We start from the raw sequence: 20,809 nt of genomic DNA on the forward strand, positions 1-20,809 counted from the left end.
TTTTGGGTTATCTGGGGTCAAGTCACGCTTTAGATTGACTGCATGACAAAGCATATTAACAGTTAATTCTTACCGAAGGCCCTGACATGCGATGCCCTGGTAAATCTGCCCGTTTTGTTATAGTTCTACATGGTGAGAGTGAGAGCTTTCTCATCGAAACTGTGTTGCAGGAACTGTGTGTGTAACCGTGCTACGGCAGCTTAGACGCTCGGGAGCTCGAGTGTACGGGAGTCCCCTGAACGCAGCATCAGATGGTGCGTGCACTGTGCTGACGAGCCGTTGCTTGTGGAAACAGCTGGTGGTTTCTGTCAGCACACAACACCTCGGATTGAGAGCAGCATTACCGGGAATAAAAGTTCAAATTAGACCTGAAACTGACTGAATACGATTTGACTCGAGTCTCCGCTGCTGTTCCACCAGACAACGCGACATGTCATCCCGCGGACGCCACTTTAATAGCAAGCAGTTGTTAATTAACCACCTAGCTTGTTAGCGGCGGATCCACTGACGCACGACGCAGCCGGCTGCTAACGCCAGCTAGCCAACTTTGTACTGCCATAGCAACTACCACGATACAGATTTAGTCCCACCGTAGAAGAAAGACTGACTGTCAGCTGTCGGCTCTCTGGCAGTCTTTGGACGAGTTTTCTTACTCATTTTCAGCATGACTCATATTCATTATAAATTCTCCTCTAAACTCAGCTACGACACGGTGGTTTTTGACGGCCCCCACATCACGCTGACCGACCTGAAGAGGCAGATCATGGGCAGGGAGAAGCTACGAGCCGGCGACTGCGACCTGCAGATCACCAACGCGCAGACGAAACAAGGTAAGAAAAAAAAGAAAAAAACATGTGTGAGCGAATGAACAGTGCGTTTATGCTGAAACACGAAGGGTAGGTTGACAATTTGAACTTTGGAAGAAAACACGTGGTCAAAGATTTGACAGCTGTCCGAGTTAGGAGGGTGGTGGGGGTTGCGTCACCCCCCCGCAGCTTGACGGGGGTCCAGAAAAGTCAAGCCGGGACAAAAGGGTCTAATGAATGGGTCACATTCCTGCTGCATGCAGGCTCCCTGCCCTGTAGTTAAACGGCCTGATGGTGGTGGATCAGCCCTGTCCGTAGCTACCATGCATGTAAAAGTCACAGGAGAGGTGCGGGTTAAAAATAGCAAAAGCAGAGTTGGAACACAGCCTCGTCATGACCATTAAAGATTAAAGTCCACACAGACATGACCAATACAGGGAACAACACCAGCTCTTGCAATGTGGGCAAACTCTAAACAATACAGTACATTGTTGCAAAGAAGAGCAATAATGACAGCAGGCAGATTAAATAATGATCTCTATCATCTTGGTGTATCAGTGTCCTGCAGATAAGAACTGCAACCCCGTCATACAGTGTGTGACCACAGAAAGCGCAACCCACCAGTACGTGAGAAAATACAGAGACATACAAAGTACATCTTGGTTTGCACACCCCCGAACAAGTCAAACAAGTAGCAAACATCGAGTCAAATTTCCCAGATTTCCCTCATGGGATTTGAGTTTTGAAAAAAGGCTGTGTCATGCTGCCTGTGGGTTTTTTCTTTTTTCTTTCTTCATAGACCACAGTGTATAATCTAACTATAGTTTGGCACTCAAAAAGAGCAAAAGTGATGACATAAACTGTACTATTACTGTGAAGACTTGTCTGTTTTTTGTTCTAACAAATGTGAGTCATTACATTTAGTGTTTTTTTCTCTTCAAAATTGATCACTGAGCGATTCATATGATTTGTCTCATTTGATTCTAACCATAAGTAAAGTAATTAGTTGATTATTCTAAGTCAATAATTTGATGGGATATTTTATTGTTTTCTGACTATCTGCCAACTTTTTGTAGTTTAAACTATCAGGAACTCAAACTATCAGGAACTTAAACCTTAAACCCCCAGAAGATTGGAGATCTTTTCATAACAGTCTCTAATGTGAGCTCATCTTTAGACTGTAAAGCCTGACTTTCACACATCTCTCCTGCTCAGAGTACACAGACGATGAAGGTCCCATCCCCAAAGGCTCCTCTGTCATCGTCCGGAGAATCCCCGTCAGTGGAGGCAGGTCCAGCTCAGGCAGCAGGTCAGGCAGCAAGAACCAAAACACGTAAGTGGTTTTTTTAGGGGGTTTGAATTGCTACTGTACTCTACTGTTGGTAAATTGTTGCACTGTAATTAGTTTTGCTGTCCCTGCCTGCAAGAGCTCCACCTCCTACCTGGCACCTACAGGTCTGCTCTAGTGTTGCAACATCACTGATACAGTGATTCATCCACAATCAAGAAACAGGCAAACATAAGATGATTTATAGTTTAAGGAAAAATGTGAAAATACATTTTAGTAAAAAAAAAAAAAGTTTTGTATAATATTGTCAGCATCACCCAGCTTCTGCACAGTTGTGTTTTAACAGATGATATTTGCTATAATAAATAGGAGAAAGAAAAAGGTTATTCTAAATTGTACATTTGATGTTAAGTGACTGAATCCCATGGAGATGTGGGTTTTACATGACAAGATCTCATTAATATAAAAAAAAAAAACATCATGCTGAATCCATACAGAGTCCTGGCACACAGCTAACGGCCGCCTGTTGATTAAACAGGGTTTTGCATGTCATGCCATGATAAAATATGCTCATAGGAAAAGAGGAAGGAGTACAACTCTAACTCCACGGTGACGTGCACGAGGATTACCCATGTATTAGTCAAGCTTAGGCAGCAGTAGTGTGAGTTTCATACAGGAAAAGACCTTGTTGGAACAGACCGGCGGTCATGTGATTAGCCTCGTCAGCACCATGCAGAAGGGTGGAGAGGAATGAGGGTTGTAACGCTGCCCGCTAGATTAGATGCAGCAAATCAACTCTCCACCTGCACAATCAGGATGACAGTCACTTAGTTTCACGGTGCTGCCAAGTAAGCCTTAAATGATGAGGTGGTTTAAAGGCTTTTATGTTCACGCTTTACATTAAACTTCACATGAAATTTTAAACTCCACCAAAGTAAAGAACATTCACTGTAAAAACACTGTTAAAAATAGTTGTGGCTGATAAAACTTGGGTTTATGGGGTGGTATTTTTGGGCTATTTATGTCATATTCAACAGTCAGCTGGGTCATGCTGTGGTTTGGTGCAACAATGACCCAAAAAAACACAACAATAAACATAAGACAATAAAACAATTTTTAGCATCGGTCCTCACAGAAAATTTTCTTGGTGCATATTTTTAACTTGTGTTTAATCTCTTTCACTGATATAAACTAGCGCCAACCAATGAAATGTGCTCTCAGAGTAAGAAACAGATGTGGAAACAGCACAGTGTGTTTGTAATTGCAATGGACGACTCTGGCCTAAAACAACTCCTCCTTGTGTTTCAGCGATCGTTCGGATGTCCACCTTCACCACGCCTTTGCAGCCGTCAAAGCAGTACGTAACCAAACCAAATCCCACTGCACGTAACAGCACAGCTCAGCACACATTGTTAACACAGCAGAATAGCTGTGCCTGAATATTTTTCTTAATGTGTGCTTTGGTGCTTTTGAAATTGCATCCTGCTGTTTCCAAACATAAACTAGCAAAAACAAATGAGATCCTTCATCAGGATCATTGAAACTCTCAGTTCCCTCTATTGCTGTTCAGGTTCCTGTTGCAAAGAGGAAGTTGTTTTATTTACAGTAGAGTGGCCAGCTGCTCTGATAAATAAAATTCACTAATGACAGAATTCTTTTAATAATTCTTAATTAATTATAGATTAACATAAATGTAAAAAAAAAAAAAAAAAAGCATTAGCAGTTACACCAGGCACAAATGATTAAGATTAACTTTTCATCCAGTCCATCTATTAATATATGAATAAAGTTGAAAAGAAAAAGTATTGAAATGTATCATCTCTGATAAAGACTGTCAGAATGTAACAAGCTGCTGTGTCACCAGTCAGTGCTCATTGTTGAGGATCATTCAGTATCTATCTGTGGGTGGTGGGATCTGCCCGGGCGGGTCAAACATTATCATGCAGGCCAGCTATTCACAGCTGATAAACCCAACTGTTGTTTTACGACAGTGGCTCTGCTGACAGTCTTTACTAATTTATCCTTCATCCATGGGCGCCTGTCACACTTGCTCACTTATCTTTTTTTTCTTTTTTTATTTAACTCTGTCTCCTGGGTCAACACTGCAAAAGCATTATAGAGTTTTATTCATGATAACTGTGCAGCTCAAGCTGCTACAAGTCTTAAAGTAACACCACAGACCATTTTGTAATTGTTTATTTTTAATGTAGCACAATTTAATTGTCCACTAGATAGGACTGGAATCATCCAACCCTCCACCGAGGAGTTAAATATGTCAAAATGAAGAATTTAGTGTCAGACTAATCTAAATCTCTTGGGAACTTTAGTGAGTGACTGCACAGCATTGTGATTTCTATAGATACTAAATAGAAAAGATTCCCCTGATGTAAACAAGAAAAAATCTTATTGAGGCAGGATGTACAGCATTTTAGATTAAATCTAAAACCTCTGACCAATAAATATTGCATAGCACTTCTCTTACAGCCACTCTCCAGTCACCAAGTGGTGCACCATTGTTGTTTAATGCTGAACTTTTGTAGTCTATGATCATGTGAACTAACTCAAACACATCTCAAAAGCTTTTACTTGCTGCAGTCTGAATTAGTGCTCACTGACCTGACCTGATTTTTCCCTGGAGTTTCTCAGTAGCAGAAGTGTCTGCCGTTCTTCTTAGCACTTTTGAAACTTGTGAGTGTGTGTGTGTTTTTCTACAAATAAAGTCGTTTGTATGAAGCTGTCTTATGTATTGATTATGTGTTGTGACTTGACTGGACAAGTCTGTACACAACCAACTGGGTTTCTGTCATCATGTGACATTTCTAATTAATGGTTAAGTCTTTGTCATGCAACAAAGGGAAAAGATACATAGATACAACAGATATACATGGTATGTAATCTCAAATGGATTCAAAGGGATATTCCACTTTCTTCAAGTCTATAAGAAATGGATTTTCTAGAAAAACTGGTTCCTACTGTACACTTCTCATAATACAACTTGATAACGATACCTGTCATTAGACTTGCCTTACCTTAAAGGGATACTTCTGCCAAAATCGATAATTCACCGATTTTCTACTCGCCGTCATGCCAAGGAAGGGTTTGGAGAACTTTCTGAGTTATCAAAACGCTTTTGGAGTTCCAGGGGGGGTCCGGCAATGGATTGTCATATAATGGCAGCAGATAGAGCTCACTTTTCAATCGTCCAAAACACACACTATGAAACATCCAAAAAGCTCCATACTGCTACTGAACCAAGTGTCCTGAAGACGCGACATGAAAAAGTTGTTGGGAAAAAATTAATTTGATCTCTGTTTTTAGCCTTGTTGTAATAGTAGCTCCCAGTGGCTCTGTGAGTAGCGCAAGATTTGCTGCGACATGTTCTAAACAATGGTTTACAACGACGTACAAACATCTCGCAGCATGCGCACAAACATCAACAGAGCCACTGGGAGCTACTGCTACAACAAGAGATTAAATTAATTATTTCCGAACAACTTTTTCATGTCGCGGCTTCAGGACACACAGGTCAGTACGGACGAGCAGTAAGGAAGTATTTGGATGTTTCATAGTGCGTGTTTTGGACGATTGAAAAGTGAGCTCTGTCCGCCACCATTATATGAAAATCCTTCCTTGGCATGACGGTGAGTAGAAAATTGGTGAATTATCGATTTTGGGTGAAGTATCCCTTTAACTAAATACTGCCAGTATGTATGTCATATTGTCATAAATAATATCAGTGCATTCAGAACCTATTTCTATTGGTTTGAATGCAGCATATTAGATTTGAAATGAAACTGTCAAAGATCTTCAATTTGAGTGTGTTCACATCTACATCTGATGAATAATGCAGGAATTGTCGCCCTTTTGGTTCTAATCAATGTCTGTGTTATCCTAAGTCTGCCAGGCTACTGTATCTACACCTCTTGCTTGTTTCAGTGTCTTTTGCCTGAGGTCTAGTTTATCACAAGCAGAAGTAACTTGCTTGTCCATTGAAGGTGCAGCAGTCTTCAGCTGTTTAGAAACTAACACCAAAGCTGTCTTGAAACCACTACTTTGATCTACGTATATACTTTGATAAATACTGTGTGCTGGTGTGGAGAAACAAAATGTCCTGATCTAACCTGAACTTTCTGTATTCTATGTTCTCGTACAAGTAGTGTGTGAAGGACAGCTGTGCAAACAACCTGAAGCAGTATCTTAAAGAGAGACTGGGAATGAACCTTTGAGTAGATAAGCACAAGGTTTTCAATTCTAACAAAGATTTACTGCAAGAATGTGATGATCTATCGTATCGTCTCAATACACAATTTAACAGAATTTAATATATTTATGCAAGTATCAGGTTTAATTTTGCACTGAACACAGGTGAGGTTGATGGGAATGTCATTAGCTTTTATAAATATTTGGTCATAAATGTGAGCTTTCTGTGGCATGGCAGGTACACAAAATTGTCCTTCTTGGTTCTTGTACCCATTCTGCCTGAGTCAAGTGTAAAAAACAACAACTGGTGAGCAGTATCAAGAAAAAAATGAGGGGAGAGGAGGCAGGGAAGTAGATATAAGACATTTACCAAAAAAACATCAACATCATCTGACAGGTCCAATAAGCATCTTATCATTGACTTCTTCATTGTCATTGTAGTGGGTTTTGAAGGATTTATTATCCACCCTCTCCAAAGAAATCTCTGCAGGATGTTATTGTAAATTTTAGCTCAGTTATAAAAAAAAAATGTGAACAGCCGAACTACAGCAGTTGCATAGGAAAAATCATGGAAGTGGGATGGGCACTTTAGAGCATTTTTTAGCGTGTCCTTGCCAGGTCATAGTGTCTCCTCTCTATATAAACACAGAGCTCTCAGTCTCAATACGTGTGGCCTTGTGGAGGCTCTGATTGCTTCATGAGTAAAACTGATTTTGTGTTTAATTCTAACAGATGGATGACCAGAATTTCTCAAGTGCCTTGCCCTTTTTCTCCAAGGTATACGTCTGTGTTTTTGATATCACTCTGTTTTTTTCACATTCATCCCGGTTTGAAATGGTCTGAACTAGACACTGACCGTGCTGTCTCTGTGTCTGTTGCTTACGTCCTCTCATGTGTGTACATGCAGATGGCTAACCTGGCTGATGCAGATGTGTCAGAGGAGGATAAGATCAAAGTTATGCAAAACCAGTCCAACTTTGATTGCATGAAGTGAGTCACATCTGTAATACTCACAAATCTACTCCTCCATACCCATCTCAGTCCACCTGCTTTCTTCAATTCCACATCTCCTTGTAACAATGTGTCCATCCATCCATCCATTCATACTTAATACTTAACTTTACCACTTAACTGCATTTACTAATTGTTTCATGTGTTTCTGTCATTTTCTTCCTCATCCATTCTCCTCATTCTCTGTCTCTTTCCCTCTCCAGTTACAGCAAAAAGTTTGGTAATGTTCTGCCTTCAAACTACACTTGTTATCGCTGTGGAAATACTGGACATCACATCAGGAACTGCCCCACCAGTGGGGTAAGAGCAGGACATGCAGGATCTCTAAACTGAGACAGTTTTCTTTTGCAGTCCTCCACAGACAAGGAGCTGTTTTGCTTAGTGTGTGTTTTTATATTTCCCGTATCCAGTACAAGAGGTATTAGTGTGTTAATGTTGTTGACTGTCAGCTCTGATCGTTAAATGTAGACGTGTGTGTGGTTGACAGCAGGATAAAAACTTTGAGGCCCCGCTGAGAATAAAGAAGAGCACGGGCATCCCTCGGTCCTTCATGGTGGAGGTGGATGATCCCAGCATAAAGGGAGCCATGCTGACCAACAGTGGACGTTATGCCATTCCTGCTATAGATAGGTGAGTCTGTGTGTGTATGTGTATGTGTATGTGTATGTGTATGTGTATGTGTATGTGTATGTGTATGTGTATGTGTGTATATGAGCATATGTGTGCTTTAAATGTACACTACCAGTCAAAAGTTTGGACCTTCTCAATTACTTTCCACATTGTAGACTGGGGGCATCAGGCATCATAACTATGAAGGAACACATATGGAATTATATAGTAAACACAAAAGTGTTAATTAAAACAAAAATCTTATCTGTGACCTGACCGGAACCCAACTGAGATGAGTTGGACTGCAGAGTGAAGGTAAAACAGCCAACAGGAGCTCAACACCTCTGGGAACTGGAAGACTGTTGGAAAACTGTTCCAGGTGACAACCTCATGAAGCTGATGACAGAATCAAAAGTGTTCAAAAAGCTGTCTTTAAATTAAAAGGAGGCTACTTCAAAATATCTAAAATATAAAACATATTCTGCTTTGTTTAACACTTTTTGGTTTACTACATAATTCCATATGTGTTCATTCATAGTTTTGACGTCTTCAGTTTGAATATACAATGGAGAAAGTAATAAAAAATAAAGAAAAAACACTGAATGAGAAGTTGTGTCCAAACCTTTGACTGGTAGTGTATAGGGTAATACACTTACTGGCTTTCTGTCTGTAACTGAAATGAGAGGATTGATTCGACTTTAATTTCTGCCCAGTCTAAAACTGCAGACATTTAGCTTAGCATAGCACAATGACTGGAAAATGGGGGAACCAGTCCGGTGAGAACAAAATCCAACAACCAGCACCTCTTAAGCTCAATACTAAAACTGCTATATCTCATTTACTGTCATTATACTAAGCTAAGGTGAGCTAAAAAGCTCCAAGCAATAGCAAGAAAATGATTGTGCAAACATGACTGATAATAGTCTTGTCATGTGTCTCGTGGCAACTGAAGAATATAATAGTGTCAAACAGTCCCCTTAAAGATCAAATCCAAAACAATTTTTTTTCAGAGTGGCTTGTTTTACACTGTTTAGATGCATAAACTGTAGGAAGAAAGCATTAAAAACATAACTGAGCTGTTCACAATTATCAATCCCACCTGGAAGTTCTTAGGTCACTCAAAATATTTCAAAATATACTAAAAAATAATGATTTTTAAAGAAGCCTCTTACCCCTTTTAAGCTTTTTGGTTTCATGAAATGTTGTGAATCTAAGTTAATGCATTCAGAGGCAAACATATCAATATCAATATCAATATCAATATCAATCAGCTGGTATGGATGTTGATCAATGGCTAATCAATGACCTGGATAACTGCACCGCAATATGAATGTGAACTTACGTTGTGTCTACTCTGATGTCTGCCATTAGAGAGGCTTATGCCATTGGGAAGAAGGAGAAGCCTCCATTTGTTCCACAGGATCAACCTAAGACAGTAGAAGCAGAGGAGGATCCTGTCCCTGACGAACTCCTCTGTCTGATCTGTCACGATATGCTCATCGATGCTGTGGTCATACCCTGCTGTGGAAACAGCTACTGTGATGACTGTGAGGGACACACACACACACACACACACATGCATGCACATATCATGTCGTATACACTTTGAAAGGCATAAAGCCATTCTGATCCTGATGATGTATATCTGCAGTACAAGAACCAATTAGTCCAAGTGTTTAAATATATAAATGTTAATAGAAAGTGAGCAATGAATATTTTTCTCTATCAGCTGATAACAAAGAACACAAACATAGAGACTAGAAGACTACCCTGCCACTTGTTATTATAATTATCATTATTTCAACTGTATCTCTGTCTTACCCAGGTATCCGTAACACCCTGCTGGATTCAGAGGAGCACGTCTGCCCCACTTGTAGCCAATCAAACGTCTCCCCTGATACACTGATAGCCAATAAATTTCTTCGACAGGTAAACTGTGTAGACACATGTGTAGGAACCAAGAGTTGATATTAGATTTGGTGGAAAACATACACCCCTGATTTGATCCATAATGTGTCTTGACTTTTCAGTTTGTTGTCTTGTTTCTCGCCACACAGGCCGTGAACACTTTCAAGAAAGAGCGAGGCAGTGCCAAAAACACCCCGTCACAAAATCCAACCCCGACACCAAGCCAGGCCAAGCCTGTCTCCACCCAACCCCCTCTAACCACGCAGAGCCAGTCTCAGAAGCCTCAGCAGTCGACAAGCAGCCAGCAGGTTAACCTCTTAATGATGTGTTTTATCTGGGAGGCAGAAAAAAAACGGTCCTGTATCTCTGTGGCTCAGGAGCCAGAGGAATAATTGCTGTTGTCCCAGTCTCTCATAGTGCTAGTTCTCTAGTGGAAACCATTGAAATGAGTGTTAAACTGAAGGTTTTATACTGTAGCCTCCTCTATGTTTAACCTAAAGGAATATGCATATATATATTGATTTATATTGTCATATGTAGATATTCTAATTGTTTATTCTAACAGTTTCTCCCTGAATTTTACATTGCTATTCAGCTATATTTTTCTGCTCCTCTCTCCACGTAGGACCCTCTCCTGCCCCGCCCGCAGGCTGCAGACACACCACCACCACCGTTGTCTGGGAACTCTCCTACAACAACAAGCCCCGCCTCTGCTTGCAACACACCTACCATCTCCCTCCAGACTGAGCCCAGCTGCCTGGAGACACCTGACAAGTATGTTGGCACAGAAGAGCCTACATTCACTCACTCACATATCACAATGTATGTGTTGTGTAAACTGCATTGTAGGAGTGCTGACTCACTCATTTGTGGTGCCTTCATTGCCTCACCTGTATGTCAAGCTGATTCCTTAGACATTGTGTCGAGGTGGTTGAAGTTTAGTTTTATTAGCACATTGTTTTTCAGGTGTGTTGTTGTTGGAATCACCCAGTTTCTCAATTTTTGTGCTGTGGAAGGGAACCACGATAGAACAATTTGTTAATAGGGCATTATTCCTATGTTCCACCTGTCATTTCAGTAATATCCAGAGTATATTTATTGATGATGAGTAAATCACAAATTCAACTGCAACCCACCCTGGTTTTTCCTAGGCTGCATTCAAATAAGGTTTTGTCCTACTCCAGCTCAGAGGGCGTGAATAAATCATCTTTAAAAGCTACGATCAAGGCAAAGGTTTGATCGTCCTCATTGACTCTGTAACATGCTGTTTTCCCACCCTCAGTGAACTCATTAGGGATCAGATACTCACTACAGCAGCTCACTACGGCGTCTGAATGACTGTATGTTCTGAAATAGCTGGAGCTGTTTCTTCCTACCACTGTAATGAGACAGGGAGAGAAGGTCAGATAATATCAATGTCACTTCAGTGTAAATTCAGCTGCTGTTATCAGAGGGGATATAGAGCAAAATTAGAGATTAAACTTGAACTAATTGTGTCAGAGATTTTTTTTTTTAAATGTTTTTTAACAGCTGATGGCATCAACCTAAAAACTTTTTAGAGCAGTCTTCAAAGTACCCAGACAAGCAGAGCATTTGGAGCAGCCTCTAATCCAGCGTGGCTCCATGGATTTGAGACTGAAGAACTAGTAAACAATGACACTGGTGTTGCTTTCATGTGGAACTTGGCTGTGATGCATGTGCTGTTTATTCAGGGAGACTAAAGGAGACTTGGCTGCTGCTGCTACTGCTATCACTGCTGCTGCTGTCGCTGTCGTCCCTTCTGTACTGGTTTCAAACAAAGAGTCCACTGCTGCTCCATCACAGCTGATACCACTGGTGAGAACAGACACAGACACACAGACTGAAACGTTAACTCGCCATGCCACAACACATATCGAAACGCAAGCTGTGATGTCTGCGTCTGTTCAGGTAAACCACCGCGCAGCGCTGGCAGAGCAGCCGCAGACGGTTGGTGTGAATCAACAGCAGTCCTCCATAGGTGAGTCACTCAGGAACTTTGTATCTTTTAATTATATTGTACCCACTGTTTGTTATGTGTCTTGTCTTTCTGTTGGATTATTATCTTCAGAAGTGCAGCAACATGTCAGCACAGGTAGAAAATGATAACACCATTTTTCTCTGACTCCAAAGGTCCAGCACCAGGACAGTCTGGGCCATCGACCTGCTGGGGCAGGTCAGTGAATCGTCTGTGTGTTCATTTATGTGTAGACCTATGTATTTAGTTGTATGCAATTCTGAAAGCAGAGGTACTAGGATATGAGTGTATGTGTGCTTAAAGGGATAGTTCAACATTTTATAATAACGGAACGTTATTATATATGTTGAACTATCTCTTTAAGCACCAGTCTGTATACGGCTCTTTTCACTGTTCCAAGACTGATTTGCTTCTTCCTCCGTCTTTGCCACAGCTCCCCCTCCTCCTCAGTTTGTCCCACTGGAGGCTGGACCGAATCCCAGCAGCTCACTCCCTCCACCTCCTCCTCGTCATCATCATATTCAGCTCCTACTCCTCCGTCTGTCTTTCCCTCCCCGCTTTTTCACACATACCTCTCGGCTCACCAGTCCCACAGCAGTTACCCTCCTGGATACCCACCTACCACGCCCATCTGGACACTCCCATGTCCCCAAGGTGCCCCCATCCCTTCCCTCTGCTCCTCTACCTCCAACTCCTCCATCCCCGCCCTCATCCCCAAGGAGTGGTACAGACATGAGAGAAAGAAGAAGGAGAGGTAAACCAAACAAGCATATGCTCTGTGTGTACTCTGGTCATAACTCATCACAAACAGCAGGATCAAAATGTTGTCTATAAAGTGTGTGGTGTGATTTTTAAACTATATCAGACTTTATATTATTATATTATCAGATTTATACTATATATACAGTATTTTATTGCATACTGTAAGTGTATTACTGTCAGTATTTGTCTGAAAATCCTAATAGTGGTCAGGCTGGACTGTGACTGGTTCTGGAACCGAGAATGAAACTATAATCAAATCTTGCGTTGTGATGAGTTATGACTCTGGTCATAACTCATCACAAACAGCAGGATCAAAATGTTGTCTATAAAGTGTGTGGTGTGATTTTGAAGCTATATCAGACTTTATATTATTATATTATCAGATTTATACTATATATACAGTATTTTATTGCATACTGTAAGTGTATTACTGTCAGTATTTGTCTGAAAATCCTAATAGTGGTCAGGCTGGACTGTGACTGGTTCTGGAACCGAGAATGAAACTATAATCAAATCTTGCGTTGTGATACTGGAAAACTAATCATCTCAACCCTGAACCACTCACGGTGCTGCAGGTGCAGCTGGCTTAACTCTCTTCACCTTACTAATGTAATAAAACTCAGCTAGAGCGGTGGTGTAGTCTGAGGACAAAGTAGTGGTAATAATAAGAAATGTATATATACTTCAAGCAGAAGTAAGCGGAATGTTTGTGTTAATATAAGTCTTAAATAGTTCTATCTTCCGACAGCAATCACTTACATAGAGTGTTTGGTCCGAAACACGGGTCTGTCAGTCACTCTGCTCTGAGCCGAGGAGAAAACTTCTTGTATACTTCCTTGTGTCCTACAACCTTTATCCAGTGAGGAAAGAGAACGGCATGAAGGGCTGTGTGTGCAGGGATGCGCGTGGATGTGGTGACTAGGGATGGGTACCGAAATTCGGTACTTTTTTGGTACCGACCGAATTCCCACCAAAGTACCGAGTATCGATTCACATAAAGTCAATCGGTACCACATTTCGGTACCTGAACGCACCTTCGTCGTGCGTCAGCAAGAGTGCAGTCTGCATGAGCACCGCACACTCGCGCCAGCCCCCCTTCTCTCTCTCTCTCTCTCTGAAATGAGAGGTGGAGAAGCGGTAGAGCCAGCCCGTCGTTTTAAATCACTACCTGAAAAACAGCCGTCCTTCATTTAACGTGAAGAACGGACTGTTGTGACAATCCGTACCGAAGCGGTCCGTCATGTCCTCGTCACGTAATGAGAGCTCATGTAAACGAGGATGAAGTCTCCCTGCACTCTCCTCTCGTCAAAACGTGAATCCACATGTTGCAGAGTTTGCACTGCAGTTTCAGTTTTTTTTTTTATTTCACAAAGTTTCACACAGAGCTTTCTGATGGCTGTAGGAGTCTCTCCATGTTTCTCCTTTTCCCACAGTAAAAACGGACATTTTTTCAGACAAGACTATAGTCTCATAAACTTTTTTTTTTTAATTTTTTTTTTTTTTTAATTTAATGACTATTCCATTATATTAAAATCATTGCCCATCCCTAAAACATAAAATACTCTTAAAGGCTGAGGAGTTGTGATGTTGTTAGGAGGTAAATATTAAAATTTTAGACATTTTTATTTTTAAAATTTTTTTAATTACCACACACACAAAAAGTACCGAAAACAGGTACCGATTGGTACCGGTATCGGTTCCCAGGTACCGAGTATCGATACCGTATCGATTCAAATGCGAAAGGTACCCATCCCTAGTGGTGACGTAGGGACGAGGACCAATAGATCCATGACGAGGGCGGGGACTACTAACTCCATCGGCTGACAAGAAGTTAGCCAAAACGACCGGATCGCTTACTTCTGCTTTAAACTTGGTTGTTTCCCCCTCTCTTTGTCACTCAGGTCACCTCACAGAGGGTCTCGCTACAGACGCTCCTCCTCTCGCTCTAATTCAAAGTCTTCTAAGTCCAAGTCCTCTCGCTCCTACTCCTGCTCCTCAAGCAGATCTGGATCACGTTCACGATCCAGATCCCAAGGAAGGTCAAGGTATTCTGTTCCCTTTATTAAAGGCTTTAGTGTTTTGTCTGTTTGTTTTTTGCTGTTGTTCCTACACACTTTTAGTTTTAGATTTGATTCAATGGCCCAAAAGAATAGGAGCTGTATGTTTCCCATAGTCTTTCATATACTGTACAACTTGGAATTAGAAATGAGATGCATTCAACTTATATCAAAGGCAATGATGGATCAAAGTGTATGACAACAGATGATTTAAATTGTGTGTTTTTATTTTTTTTGTTTTTTTCCTCTTTTGATTTTTTTTTCTTCAGGCCCCGCTCACCTTACTCCAGCCACAGAGACACCCACACCCACACCCACTCTCATCCCCCCCACTCTTACAGCTTTGGCTACAAGCGCCCACGCTCCCCTACACCTTCCTCATCATCTTCACCTCAAGTTGGTCACCATTCCAGGTCCAAGTCATCATCAGATCACCGGAAAAGCCGCCACCATAGCCGCCATCACACCAAGAAATCCGCTTCCATCGGCTCCAGCTCCAAGAGGCGAGGACAGCGCTCGGGGAACGAAGAGGGAGGCTCCGGTCCCAGTTCGGCCGGTTCCCTGTACACGCAGCACGCAAATCAAGCAAACAGTCTGGAGCTGGAAAGAGAGCGCTACCTGCAGTGGAAGAAAGAGTACAAAGAATGGTGTGAGAAATATTTCAGCAGCTACGTCAGCCACTTCCACCATCTGCCTCCTCCCTTCATCAATCTCCCTCCTCCTCCCCCTCAGTGGGAAGGAAGCAAAACTCACCCACAGGCCAACTTTGACTCTCACTACAGACACCTCGCCCGGACGGACGACCGCTCCCCTCCATCGCAGTCCTCAAGTGACAGCCGCTCGCCGTCATCGCAGTCTTCAAGTGAAAGCCGCTCCACGCCGTCTCAGTCGTCCAGCGACACTCGCTCCTCCCCATCTCATACATCCAACAACAGCCGTTCCCCTCCCTCTCAGTCGTCCAGCGATGGTCGCTCCACACCATCCGAAGAAGGAGCGTATCAACAACAGAAGGACAGTCACCTGCCTATCGCGCTCACAAAGGACAGTAAGCAGGAGGAACGGCAAGAAAGGAGTGAAGACGAGAAAAATGTGGAGAAGCTCAGCAGCCTGAAAAATGAGCAGAGGAGGAGGAAGAAACATGTGGAAAGAGGAGCAGAGGAGTTGTCGACCTGTGATGCTGCTGACTCTGCATCACACGCCTGCAAGGATGAAGCAGCTGGCAGAGACGCCTTAAAATCGTCCCAACCTTCTCTAGGACAAGATAAGTCTTTAGATAAAGACTTTGAAAAGAAAAGCAGAGAGCAAAGGAATTTGGAAGCAGAGAAAGGATGGAGGAGAAGCAAGGACTCAGACTCCAGGCACAATGTGGAGAGACATCACAAAGTAAAGCCCAGTAAAGAGGCAGACGGGGCGAATTCAGAAAGATTTAACATTGTCAAAGTCTCCGAGTCAAGTTCAGAGAAGAATAGAAGAAGAAAAGGAGATAATCTGGAGAGAAATGAAAGTCCCAGGAATGAATCCTCTGGTCTTTCTGATAGAAAGAAGCAAAAGACAGAGAAGAAAAGAGAAAGTAAAACACAGACTTCAACAGAGAAGCCCACCCTCTGGGAAGGAGGAATAACAGTGAAACCACAGAAGAAAATTAGCATCAACATCAACCTGGATGGGAAAAGGAAGGAGGAGAAAAGTGAAAAGCAGGAGAGTATCCAGGGAACATCAAAAGAAGAAACTGAAAGGACTGATGGAGAAGAGAAGTTAAACATAGTCGCTGAATTTAATGAAAAGAAGGAATCAATCAAAGAATATGAGGAAAAAATGAAACCAGATGAAGCAGAGGTGAAGCAGTTATGGGAGGAAGCCACCTTCAGACATGACAAGGGAGACATGTGGGAAAAAACTGCAGCAGGCAACGAAGATGGAGAACAGAAAGAGGACGGAGAAGAAGAGGACTTTTACATATGGCATTACACCCTTGAAGGAGAGAAGGAGAATGAAAAGCAGTGGGGAGATGAGGGGATGAAGACCATCAAAGAAGATGTTACTGGAAAAGAGGAGGAAGAAGAGAGAGGAGGGAAAGAAAGTCGACAGCAAGAGATGGGAGAGTTAGTCCCAAATTCCCAGATGGAGAGAGCAGAGGGAGAGCTGAAGACAAAGGAGGAGCTGATGGAAGGAGTAATGGACTATGACAGGTCAGACAGTTACTGCTTTATTTTGAAATTCATAATCACACAGCTTCCTCTCGTAGCTGAAGTTGTCTGTAGCTGCTCCTTTTTGCAATTTGAAATAAAACTGAGAAACATAAAACAACCTTCGTCTTGACACATTTTTATGAATAATCAAAAATCTGTTTATCTACTTTCAGTCTCAGTGACTATGAAAATTACTTAATGCAGTCCTATTAAGGACATATTTTAATTCTGCATCAGCAGGAACTTAATAGAGTTACTTATATAAAGTAAGTTGATTGAACTTGAACAGTGAGACTGATATCAATGATTAAACTAATGCTGGATTAACTTCTCCATCATTTCCCGTCAATCCCAGGAAAAAAATATTATGTTGGTAATTAACAGAATGTAAATAGACTGTGAATGAACATTGCTAAAAGGGACTCAATAGAAACAACATAGCATGAATTCATTCAAATTTAATATAATCTCTTTCATATTATTACTTTGATTCTGTCTGTCAACTACAGATAAAAATAGAAAATGTTATTAATGTGCAAGTCAAGTGTAATAAACTGGACTCAGTCATTAGCAATCAATACAGCACAGAAAGTATTTTGTGTGTTTTTCAAGTTACTGTCAGACAACCAGAGACTCAAGTTTGTTTTGTAGAAGTCTGAATTCCTTTTTTCTAATGTAGATCTTTTGACTGATGTGCTGTCTGTTTTTGTTGAATGCAGCAGCTACAAGGATTGTCAGGAGAGGACGGCAGTGGTTCAAACTCTGGAGGAGTTCACTCAGGACGGAGCTGCAGAGAGAGACGATCAGCTGCTGCTCATACAGGTGAGTCTGATGCTTTGCTTTTTTTTGGAGGGGGGAGGGGGGGGGTCTAGAGGTCATAATGTGAAGGAATTAGAAGACATACACATGCACAAACAAAAATGGCATATTGTCGAGTCATGTTTTGCCTGTCTGTCTCAGGTCCCCCACTCCAAATGGGAGATGGACGAGTCTGAGGAGGAGGAGAAGAACAAAGGGAAGATCAAAGCTGAGGACCCTCTTCCTGTGGACCTGCCTCCAACATCAGTGACAACATTCAGCAGAGAGAGAGAGGGAGAGAATGACCTGAAAAGACAGAGATCAGTGGACAGGGACAGGGACAGAGTTATGCAGAGAGGAGGAGACAGGGAGACAGAGAAAAACCTCTCTCTGTCCATTTTCGACAGGAGTGTGTCTCCCTCTAGTGGCAAAGACAGAACTGGTGCCTTGTGTGCAGAGAGACACAGGGAGAGGAAGATGGAGACAGAAAGGTGGAGGGACAGAACAGGGGGGAGCGGCGAGGGTGAGAGGCTGAAGGACAGACGGAGGGAGAGCAGTAGATCAAATGAAAGGTCAAAAGAAGACGAGAGAGGGAGAGATAGGGCGAGACAGAGGGAGCACAGCAGCTTGACCTCCGACCGAAAGAAGAATTCACCTTCCACCGGTCGCGTCTCCTCTTATTGGACGGAGCAGGACATGGAGAGGAGAGAGCGGCAGCAGCGAGGAGGTGAACACAACCAGGAGAAACGTTCCAGCTCCTCGCGCCTTGAAGGGAAACTCTCTGGCAGCAGAGACAGGGAGAGGAGCTCAGTAAGCAGAGCTGCTGTAATGCCCGATAAACACACACACAAAATGTACGGAGACATGTTACTGAACTCAGAACGTAAAGATAGAAACCATCCCCACGACCAGACTAATCACAGACATGCGGCAGGGGACAGCAGATACCAAGGCAGGCCTGCAGGGACACACCACTCCTCCCACAGCCAGGGAAGGGAAAGGGAGCCACCTCCATCCGATTCCTCCAGTCCCAAGACCGGCAAGCCCAGAAGGAGCAGCCCTGGTCAGGAGTTCGGTAGAAATGAGAGCAAGGAAGAAAAGCAGGAGTGGAAGCAAAACACAGTGAATAAAGTGATGAGAGAGAGAAAAGACCAGGGAGATGCGGAGGCTGTAAGAGGCCAACGTTGGCAAGATGAGGTTGATAGATTGTCCAGAGAGACTAAGTGGGGCGGCGGCAAAGAGCAGGGAGAGAGAGAGAGGCCCAGCAGCAGCAGCAGCAGCAGCAGCAGCAGCTCATCAGCCAGTCCAGAGAACAGCAGGGACGACGACAGGAACGAGTGGAAGTGGAAACAACAGCACCACGAGAAGGAGAAGAGCCAAGCCGCCCCGGAGCAACTGGAGGAGTGGGAGCTGAAGAAACACAAACAGAAGAAGTCAAAGAGGAGCAACGATGGGATGGATGAGGAGGAGAGCGGAGGGGAGGTGGACGACAGGTGGAAAGCGGAGGAAGATCACGCTAAGCTCTGCTCAGTTACCTTCTTTTGATCGTCCTGGAGAAAAAAAAAAGAAAATTACTTGAATGATGTTTTTTTTTCCTTTTTTCTCTGTCCAAAAAGTGCCTGGATTATTTTATTTAATTTTTTCATCTTTGTTTTTCCAGGATACTTTTTGTATCGACTTCAAATCTTGATATTCAGATATTGAAAAAAAAAAAAAAACGCATCAACTTAACAATGAAATGGAACCATTTGTGAGGGAGAAGCACTTTATAATACATATAATGACAATGAATGTGAATGGATGCAAAAGTCGAAAACCTTTGACCCCTTGAACTGTCTTAAGTTCAAGGCCTTTGCACATGCTCTCAGCCTGCTCGGGGCTGCCAGCAAACCATGGTTCATATTTACTGAACCTGCATTGTTACAGCTTGCATGAGGAAAAAGTCTTACATTTTGACAGGTCAGTCTACTTTGATTTGCCTCACACAGTAGTGCACATAGAGGATTATTGAGAAAGAAAAAAAAAAGTTTGCAAATTAATTTAAAACAGATACTGTACATATTTATAATTTGAACCTCTGTGTTGTATTTTTTTTTCTTCTTTTTAATTTTGTAATCATTTAATTTAAAACCAACTGCTGGAAGGATGATTTATGTACCAGAAGAAAGTTGAGTTTTTCCTGTTTTGAAGGAAATAAACGGAAACATCCATAAAACATTGTTGGCTTTGTTTATTTCTACATAACGTTCCTGCAGATTTGATGTGAAAAATCATTTATTATTGTGTCATTACAGATGTAGGAAGAGTGGAGTGAATGATCCCTGCAGTGTCGTACTGTTGCTCTGCTCGTTGTCATCCCTCCCTCTCCATTTCTTCTTTGTCCAGCCTTTACATCAGACAGTGTCTCTTCCAATCAGTCGCCCCCCAAGATTTCAGACAGTCTGAATACAACAGCGTCTCTCCCCTCCACTCATCACCTGTACATCAGGTAAAGATGTTCATCAATCTACTCACTCGCTTTCCTTTATTCCCCTCTTTGCACCATGATCCTGCTTTACATCAAAAAGCAGTGAAACAACAGTAAAGCCACACGCCAAACATGAGACCGTGAACAAAGACGTCGCTCACGCAGTCGGGGTGGCGGCTGGTTCGCCGTGTTGGGTTTTTGTTTAGGCAGGAACTGGGAGCATGTTAGAATAAATATGAAAGACGCGTTCAATATGCCTGCTGCCTGCGCTGGCTTGAGTTATTGTGCCCACTGTGGGCGTGTTGATGTGTGTGTGAAAGTTGATGCTTGAAGTGTATCCAAGCTTTTTTGCTTCATTAACTCACTACAAGGAAGACGTGGCAGAGATCCAGCCTTCTCTGTCTCTCTGTCTGTCTCCTCTCTGTTATTGCCGCTGTAACTGCAATCGCCCAGTGTCGTGCCAAGGCATGCTGGGATTGAACAGAGGAGATCTGCTGGGTGTGGGATGCCCGACTTGGCTTGGGTTCAAAGCTTTGACTGAGGGGTACGGGGACGGTCGGGTGTTTAGACAGTTGGGCATCTCTAGTGATCTAAAAAAAAAAAAAAAAAAAAGGAAAAAGGTATCGCCTCCCCCTGGCTGCTTGTGCACTTTTGCATGTCCTCTAAAATGGCCGATTAACTTCATCCTGCCTCGCCCCTGCTTCCTGCAGTGTCTGTT

The 20,809-nt window shown here is 42.5% G+C and overlaps 1 protein-coding gene across 4 annotated transcripts; it reads left to right on the forward strand.

The window, feature by feature from the left end:
- The first annotated feature begins 285 nt into the window (after positions 1-285).
- Positions 286-19,670, forward strand: LOC146983212 (uncharacterized). 4 transcript variants are annotated; one of them, XM_085784689.1, is made up of 20 exons: positions 286-830; positions 2,022-2,139; positions 3,403-3,451; positions 7,027-7,071; positions 7,202-7,284; positions 7,509-7,605; positions 7,793-7,935; positions 9,286-9,461; positions 9,740-9,843; positions 9,972-10,130; positions 10,448-10,596; positions 11,535-11,658; positions 11,752-11,821; positions 11,974-12,016; positions 12,252-12,572; positions 14,482-14,625; positions 14,907-16,826; positions 17,546-17,648; positions 17,787-18,821; positions 18,867-19,405. In XM_085784689.1, exons 1-20 carry the CDS (start codon positions 665-667, stop codon positions 19,167-19,169), a joined length of 5,352 nt encoding a protein of 1,783 aa, XP_085640815.1. In that variant the 5' UTR covers positions 286-664; the 3' UTR covers positions 19,170-19,405. The 4 variants fall into 4 exon arrangements, with proteins under 4 accessions (XP_085640815.1, XP_085640812.1, XP_085640814.1 ...); XM_085784686.1 differs by having other exon boundaries at positions 17,787-19,670; XM_085784688.1 differs by having other exon boundaries at positions 17,549-17,648; positions 17,787-19,670.
- The last annotated feature ends 1,139 nt before the right edge of the window (positions 19,671-20,809 follow it).

The sequence above is a fragment of the Trachurus japonicus genome, chromosome 8, assembly GCF_045865225.1.
Source record: "Trachurus japonicus isolate A0001 chromosome 8, Traja_1.0".
Taxonomy (NCBI): Eukaryota; Metazoa; Chordata; class Actinopteri; order Carangiformes; family Carangidae; genus Trachurus; species Trachurus japonicus.

Excerpts from the sequence above, each read along its gene's own strand:
- LOC146983212 (XM_085784686.1), top strand. The coding sequence starts at position 665 with ATGACTCATATTCATTATAAATTCTCCTCTAAACTCAGCTACGACACG. Across the intron at positions 7,072-7,201 it reads CCTTGCCCTTTTTCTCCAAG|ATGGCTAACCTGGCTGATGC; the intron begins GTATACGTCTGT and ends GTGTACATGCAG. Across the intron at positions 10,131-10,447 it reads AGTCGACAAGCAGCCAGCAG|GACCCTCTCCTGCCCCGCCC; the intron begins GTTAACCTCTTA and ends CTCTCCACGTAG.